The sequence below is a fragment of the Prosopis cineraria genome, unplaced genomic scaffold (genome assembly GCF_029017545.1).
Source record: "Prosopis cineraria cultivar Desert tree isolate PC_DT_omini unplaced genomic scaffold, ASM2901754v1 PC8, whole genome shotgun sequence".
In the NCBI taxonomy this organism is placed as follows: Eukaryota; Viridiplantae; Streptophyta; class Magnoliopsida; order Fabales; family Fabaceae; genus Prosopis; species Prosopis cineraria.
In genome coordinates this window covers 1,675,000-1,683,589 of record NW_026555339.1, presented here as the reverse complement: position 1 = coordinate 1,683,589, position 8,590 = coordinate 1,675,000, and the positions used below count along the sequence as shown (strand labels likewise).

Below are 8,590 nucleotides of genomic sequence, written 5' to 3'. Positions count from 1 at the left end.
CATAATATATTGTGTCTCATGTATATTTGACTTTAAGTTGTACATTTATAATTAGGATTAATGTAATTTAATAATTAACTTTAAATTATTGTGATTTATGTATTTTTATTGTTTTATTTTAAACTTAATAAGTCATGTGATTTAAAAATTTAATAAATATTACTATCCAGGCCTTTATTTTATATTGTTCACTTTATCAAGACAGCGAAATGGGATAGGAAGCAGGACAAAAATTCAATCCTAATTAATTATCTCATAAGCTACTATTACTTGTTTTTCAATAATACTTTTCTAAAAAATTATCAAAAAAATTAAATAAATTTTTTTACAAATCATATTCTTGGACTTATGATTGATCTTGACATATGTAGAGGTGTTTGAATTTTAAAAAAAAATATGGTTTTGAGTTCATCATTGACAATGGCATGTATAATGGGTGTTTGCATATTTTTTTTAAAAATATGATTTTAAATTCATAATTGATTTTAAAATGTACTAGGAGTGTTTGGATTTATTTTCACAAAATCATGATTTTGACTTCTAAAATTAATTTTAGAGGCTATCCAAACATGCACTTAGCGTTTAGAATTGAATTAATTTGGTTTTGGAACATGCACTTTAGCGTATTAGTTATATTTTTAACGTTTCATCTTTAATCTATGTATGAAAATCTTTAAGAGATTAGAAGAGGGAGTGTTTAAGAAAGAGAGAAAGAGGAGTAGCGAACACGTCAGTAGGTAAGAACATGAAATTCTGCCTGGACATGGCAAATGAGATAGGAAAAAATGAACTCCAGAGTCAAAATTTTTCTCTGCATTCCCTTACCGCCCTAAGCCACTCTCCATTGCCTCACCAAATTGACGACGTGGCTAAGCTGTTCTATTTCTGGTGCAGAGCGCAGTTAAGCCTTTATTTCTCCTTACAACATAAGATAAGAGTTTGAACTTTGCACAAGCAAGAAGTTCGAAATCCATCGGACTAGATCCGCTAGCTTATAAACCTTTTTGTTTTTGTTGGAATTAAGGATGTGTTTGGATTTTAATGGAGGAAAATTTATTATTGTTAGGAATGGAGAGTGACAGTCTAAAATAAGAGGAGAAGGAACAAGCAAGATTCGCTTCAAGGTTTAAATTTATAGACCATTCCTCTTTATTATACATCAGTTATTAAGCTAACTTTGTTCGATGGTGAGCTTTCCAAGTTATCTTTAGTTCATTTATGCTTAAACAATCTAATAATCTTCCCTCAAGTTGGCTCCTTTTGAGCTTCAAAGGATGTGGCTCACACAAGTCTTGAATAAGTGAAAAGAAATGAAAAAGAATGACCAAAGAACATTATGACTTACATAAAAATTTCAAGATTTAAGTTTATAAATAATTTTTTTTATTGTAGATTAATTATTAAGCTCAATTTTATCTAATGTGGGATTTCTCACATCATTTTAAGTTCACTACATTTTAACAACCTAATAATTATGAAAGAAATAATCAATAGAATGTGATGATATCTAGATGATATTTTCTAAAATTAACTTTGCAAAATTGATTTACCAAATTGGGGATAAAATAACTTCTACAGAATGGGATTTTAGGAAGAATGGGATTTTAGGAATTAAACGGAGTTTGAACAAACTGAGAGTGCTTGACTAGCTTATATAAAATGGAGTTTTAAAAACTAAATAAAGTTAGAAAAAATTAAGGGTGTTTGGATGACTTTTTTTAAAAATATAATCAATTTTTTATAATAAAATTAATGAATATGTTTGAATAATTTTTTATAATAAAATATAATCAACTTTTTTTATAATCAATTTTTTTCAATTGAAAAAGTCAATTAATAAAATTAATTTTGATAAAATGAATATGTTTGAATAATTTTTTTAAAATAAACTTGATTGTACAAATTATAATAAAAGACATTTATTTTTATAATATAATATTAATAAAGTTGATCTATATAAAAATAAATCAATATATTAACTTGAAATAAATTTAATTGCATGTATACTAAATATCAATTATGTTACTGACACTACTGTCGAATAACACCAAAATTAATAAAAACTAGATTTTACAGTAAATAGCAACTTAGGTCGTCTCTCTGAGAGTCAATAGAGTAACTATTTGAATTATGATTATGAAAAGCTAAAAAATAGGGGGTTTTATAATAAAATTAAAAAAATCTAAATTAAATTAGATAAATAAAGAAAATTCAATTGAGAAAATTATCAAGAACAAGCAGTGTAATCAATCACAATCCAATCACCTAAACTTAATCTTCCAAGTCCACCAAACAAATCAATTTTATTTACCTTTATTATTCTGATTTTTTTATATATTTTTCAAATTATCATTCAAGAATTAAACAAGAGATTAAGTTATAGATTAATTAAGATCTCTTTTAACCCACAACCTAACAACTGTTCTATATTAGCTATACCAGAAACAAAGCATGGATAATCACCCCAAGCTAGGCCAAATTACTCTTATAATACTATATCAATCGATTATAGCAAGTAAAACCTCAAATAAAATTTATAACTCAAAAATTATGCAATAAAGCTACTCTAATCAGCAATAGCAGTTAAAGAGGTAAAGAGAAGAAGAGCAAATTGAAATAAAGCTAGAATAAAATCTTCTCTGAATATCAAAGACTTTGATTAAAATTTAGGATCATAGTTTGTAATTGATCACACTAAGAAAATTAGCTATCCATAGAATTAAAAATCAAGGAACATAAGAGGAGAAATTGACAAGCCATCGTCAGAGAAATTGAAGAAAAAAATGAACTGCGATTGCTGCTATCCTATTTTCCCCTTCTCTTCATGATGCCTCTATCCAAGTCGTCCAAGTCTTCTCTTTCATTTATATATATAATATATATAATGTCATGCGCCTCCTGCGTCTCTTCCAAAAGAAAATAAAATCTAATAATTTATTAAAATGATAAAATTATCCTAAATAATCCTAATTAAAAACTACACTAAAATACCCAAAGTAAATTTAAACAAAATTTTAAAGATTTAATTCTTGATTTGATCTCCAAGCATGCCCATATTCTTCTTATTCAAAATATTCTCTATCAATATCTTTCAAATTAAATCTAGAAAATCTGCACAAATAAAATAAAATTAAATAGCACCTGTGCAAAAATATTAAAAATATCATTTATATTTTAAAATCAAAGATTTAATTAATTGAAATTTCAAAACTGAATATTAGCTAATAAAATCAAATAATATCTAATTAAATTCAATTAGCCTCAAATAAATATTTAAAAATCTAAATTAAAAAGATAAAAATATATAAAATTATTATTTATCATGAAACATCATGGTGCCATAGCATTTAATTATGCTCCAAGATCTCAATGGCCTTTGATTATTTTTATATTGAAAAGAAATTGCATATGCGAAATTTTAAAAATAAAAAAAATTGAAAAGGATGTATTGACATTTGAAATAGTTTCCGCGAATGATTTCCTATACCCCACCCTCCCATTGTCAAATCCTGTTTTTGATGGAAGAATAGCGAAAATCAATCACCGCAATCTTGCTTTAAAAGACAGAAGGGGCACCGCTGCGGACACGGGGGACTTTGGAGAAGACGCTTGGCGCGAGGGTAAGAACGAGAGTCTCAGATTTTGTGCCTGTTTGGATATGTCATTTAATCGATTACGCCAATCCAAACCATGATTTTGAAGGAAAAACCCAAACACCCCATATTTTAAAAAATTTAATTTTTCACAAAGAACTCCGTTAATTTTGTAAATAAGTCATATTTTAAAATATTTATAAATCTCATTCATAATTTTTTAAAAACTTTATTTTTCACGATTATTGGGCCAACATTCTCTAGTTTTTATTCCTTTTAACAAATTTAACAATGCAAAAATATTTTCTTAACAAATGTAAGAATATCGAAACACGGACCAAGATTTACCTGCTCTAAGCAAAGTTCCCAAGGTAGCCCTGACTCCGCCTCATGGATCAATTCAGACCACTGCGAGTCAAAATATTTGTCACAAAAGGTTAGCTTGTGAATATTCTCGTTCATTTTCACTTTATTTGTTTCTTTCTTGTTTTTTTTTTTTCCTTGTCACCAACTCATTCATTTTCACTTTCACCTGTAATTTTTTTTACCTGGCCAAAAGCCAATAGCTTTTTACCTGGTAAATGACTGAGATCTTTAACGGTAAACAACATGACAGACATAATCATGTCGCATTTGTCCTATACTGACAAATTTCTAGTACCTTTGAAAACCGAAAGGACCCTGTGACTAGTTTGAATCATTAGAGAGGCAACAGGTGGACCATTTCGTGAATTCACAAGAACAACCAGACAAACCCATGGTAATGGGAATAGTCGCACGGTAAATGGAGTAGTAACCAGAAAGAAGCTTTAAAGGAAGGAGAGAAGGCCCCGGCAAGCAGAGACACTTGATCAACAAAGCACCGCCTAATAGAAAGCTATTAAAATTCCCCCTTAAAGAACATACACAAAGTCTTCGATCTTGAGACATTAAAAGCTGATTTTTTGTTGTCTTTATTCGTGTTTCTATTCCTATTTATTGACATAGACGTCAGACCGTCCTCTTCCATTCCCGCCATTGCAATGTTTTTAGTTTTACTTTTCTCGGTCTTTGGAAGCTAGACAATGCCGGAGTTAGGGTTTCAGGAACGAACCTTGTCTGGTCGACCTGGCTTCAGGCCTTGCGATACTAGCCCTGACTCCGTCATCTTCACGCTTGACTCCAGCTTCAGCCTCTTCTCCTCTGCTTCTGCAAGCGTCGACCGCCGCTCCTTTGCATCCGATGCTCATGACCACGACTCCTTAGCCTCTGAAATCTCCCTGGTAATTCTCACAATGACTGCATTTTCATTTTCTTTCATGTGTTATTTATTTACTGATTTGTTTACTTGTGCGTTCTCTCATGACATTTCCTTCTCATCTAGCAAAGGAGCTTCACGCAGTAAATTTACTGAACTACGGTTTCTTTCATGCGATGACGTGTAATTAGTCATGTAATCTATGTGCTTCCTAATTTGAACGAAAGTTGTAAAAATGAAATTGACATTGAGTTTCTGCCTCTTGGAAGGAAGCAAAATGACGAGAAGATCTAATTCTCTGTTTTTGGATAAATAAACGGTATTTCACTGTACGAATTGCGATGGCACATGTGTAATTGGTCAAATCTTAGCTCATCACTTTGAGATTCGCCCAGTTTCTTGTGTTGATTCCTCGGATCTCTAGCAGCATTTGGCAGGCCATGATTATGAGATTTTTCATGAGAGTTGGAGTGGTCCAGATCTAGATCCAGACAAGCCTGTATTGCGCAAGAAGAAGCACGGTCGTCTGTCTAGAAAGGGAGAAAAAGCAAAAGGTACTCTTCATTAGTTTTGTTTTGTTGGAAAAGTTCAGAATCCGCAAACTGACTAGGCCTGGCCAATTTTTAAATTTGACTTGTCCACTGACTTACTATCTGGACTCCCCATAAATTTCACGCAGTTCAAAAGGATGACAGCGATGCTGGTGATATTGAAGACGGAGACCAACTCTTGCAATTGGGTTCAGCGAGGAACTCTTTCTCTCTAGCTCTCAAAGGTACCCGAAGTAAAGTCTCTTGGCTCTAGTTTATTTTTAATCCAGCGTATTCACTTTACTGCTTCTCTTCTCTATAAAGAATGTCAAAATAGGAGAAGGTCCGAAGCTTTTTTGAAGAAGACAGACAGGCGAAGGCCTGCTTCTTTAGATCTCAACAATGCGACCGGAACTTCTCCTCGACTGGGAAACATGAGAAAGAGCTCGGTTTACTCACCAAGATCTGACGCTTTTCCTAGTCCTGGCACACCAGATTATCGAAAAGCGGGTGTTGCAATGCAAAAGGGCTGGAGCTCCGAGAGAGTTCCTTTGCACACAAATGCTAGCCGGAAGCATGTCACTGGTGCCCTGTTGCCTCTCAACAATGGAAGAACGTTGCCATCCAAATGGGAGGATGCCGAGAGATGGATTTTCAGTCCCGTTTCAAGAGATAGCACAGGGAGGGCTTCGCTTCCTCCTCCCCCCCAAAGGAGGCCAAAGTCAAAGAGCGGTCCACTTGGGCCTCCTGGTGATGCTTATTATTCATTGTATTCACCGGCAGCGCAAATGTTCGAAGGGGAAAATTCGGGGAATTTCATGGCTAGCTCTCCATTTTCAGCTGATGTCATCTCAACTGATGGCTTGACAATTCAATCCATTGGCCACGGTGGAGTCCTTCCGATGCAAGCAGAATCTTGCATGGCCCGCTCGGTTAGTGTGCATGGATGCTCCGAGATGCAGAGCCAATCGGCAATGCCTTTCCAAGGTACTATATCCATTGTTCCAATCTTCTTTTCCATTAGATTTTGATTTTATGTGCTTGCATTGCTATCTTGGAAGTTCAAAGCATCGCCAAATATTTTTAATCTCGTAGAACGAAACTGTGAGGATCCTGTGTGTGTAAGAGCTGAAAAGGATTGGCTAAAAGAAATTTGTGCGGAATCTAGTTATCCAACTTTAAATAAGCCTTTCCTCTCGTGCAAACTCCCTAAAACGTGTCAATATTTGTTTGATATGCAGAATCAAAGCAGTCATCATATCTATAGATGATGGTTTTCTTATATGACAACTAAACTTTGCTTCTATGCATCTTATCTTGCTCTCTTTCCATTGGTTCTAACAGAGGAAAAGTTTGGTGGCTTCAAAGATGCCGCCACCAATGTTTCTGGTGCTATTTTAAGGAGGGACATGGCAACCCAGATGAGCCCAGAGGGTAGCCAATGTTCCTCTCCCAACGTGAGGACACCATTCTCTGCCTCCACACCATCTGTCCTGCCCTTCATTGAATCGCGGGGTATATCTTTCTCTAAAATGGATATCAAAGATGTGCAAGTTGATGAACGAGTCACCATGACAAGATGGTCCAAGAAGCATAGATCCCTCTTCTCAGGGAAAGACTCAGAAAATTTTGACAACCGGAAGAAGAAAGAAATAAGACCTCATTCTTCATCTTGGGACCTGACTGGAACAGCAAAAACTCACTCAAAGTATGGCTTGTTTGCTATTATATTACTTTTATTCAATTGCTTTTGTTAAATAAGGAGAAAATGGTTCTGAGAATGAAGTGATTCCTTGCAGGTCACATTAGTCTAGGAATTTATCGTGATTTGGTAACTAAATGAGTTATATTTCATTAGCATTGAATCTATTGATATGATTAGTGTCAAGCCGAGCAGGCACGAGTACTCGATTATCTATTTTCATCCCCTTCCAATGGGTGGACAAGTTGACCTTCACAACAGCATCCTACATGATCAAAACTAGAAAACTGAAGTTTTTGAAGATCTGACAGTATATGTCACGAGAAAAATCTCGCAGTATGCTACTCAACAATTGTTAGTGCTATCTCTAATGTTACTAAAATGCCACCTATTTTTCTGTCCAGGGCGAAAAGGGAGGAGGCCAAAATCACTGCATGGGAAAACTTACAGAAGGCAAAAGCTGAGGCAGCAATACGAAAGCTAGAGGTAACTTCCTTGTAACAGATTTCCTATATTTTCTTACTGCCAAATTTCCCTCTTTTTCCTCAACATTATTTTGTTAATCCTGAGCAGCAAATTGTAACGTATTTCCTACTGACTTGACTATTTTTAGAATACAAGAGAGGTGTAAATTTTTTTTGGGCAGATTAAATCAGCATGAATTTTGCTTGCAGAAACAATGGACCTTTATACGCACTTTTTTTTGTTCTTTTAGATGAAGTTGGAAAAGAAGAGAGCATCTTCTATGGACAAGATCATGAGCAAGCTGAGATCAGCTCAAAAGAAAGCTCAGGAAATGAGAAGCTCAGTTTTAGCCGACGAGGCCAATGAAGTTGCTAGAACTCCCCACAAGGCCATGTCATTTCGTAGAAGCAGTCACATGGGTTCTTTGGGTTTTTGTTTCACCTGCCATGCTTTTTGATGAATAGTCCAGTATTGTTAAGTCCTCATCTCGTCTGATGCTGGGTAAATTTCCCTGTAAAATATCAACTGTAGAGTGTAGACCTGCTTGTGGGTCAATTTCCCTGTAAAATATCAACTGTAGAGTGTAGACCTGCTTGTCCTATTTCAAAAATCACATCATTGCATGCCTCTGCATGGTAAGTTTTTGTCAAATGGATACAGATTGCTGATAAGTAAAAAGATTTATTAGCTAGATATCCAAGAATCATTTACGCGCGTTATTAGACTATTTTTTGACTTTCAAAGCGGAAACAAATTATTGCTTTCTTCTGTGGTATTACCCATTAACCCTCAGCTTTCCTTTGAATATTGACTGATAAATAGGCTGCATTTTATTATCGCCTCCGAACTAGCATGAAATTTCTACTATTGACATCCATGTTCTTTCTTACGCATTCTGCTAAAAGATTGATTTGCTCTGACTGGCTTTTAGAAGGGATTCAAATGCGTCACATAAAGGATGTGAATGCATATTCTGCAGCAGTGTAACCAGTATTTTGACATTTGATGGCCCTTTTTGGCACTGAAAATTATCATAGCCACCTTTGAATACCGATATTTTATA

The 8,590-nt window shown here is 34.3% G+C and overlaps 1 protein-coding gene across 1 annotated transcript; it reads left to right on the top strand.

Moving 5' to 3' along the window:
• The first annotated feature begins 4,440 nt into the window (after positions 1 to 4,440).
• LOC129317683 (uncharacterized) lies at positions 4,441 to 8,220 on the top strand. Its single transcript, XM_054962036.1, has 7 exons — positions 4,441 to 4,855; positions 5,258 to 5,384; positions 5,510 to 5,605; positions 5,685 to 6,347; positions 6,705 to 7,068; positions 7,467 to 7,548; positions 7,778 to 8,220. The coding sequence occupies exons 1-7, from the start codon at positions 4,658 to 4,660 to the stop codon at positions 7,982 to 7,984; spliced, it is 1,737 nt and encodes a 578-aa protein (XP_054818011.1). The 5' UTR covers positions 4,441 to 4,657; the 3' UTR covers positions 7,985 to 8,220.
• The last annotated feature ends 370 nt before the right edge of the window (positions 8,221 to 8,590 follow it).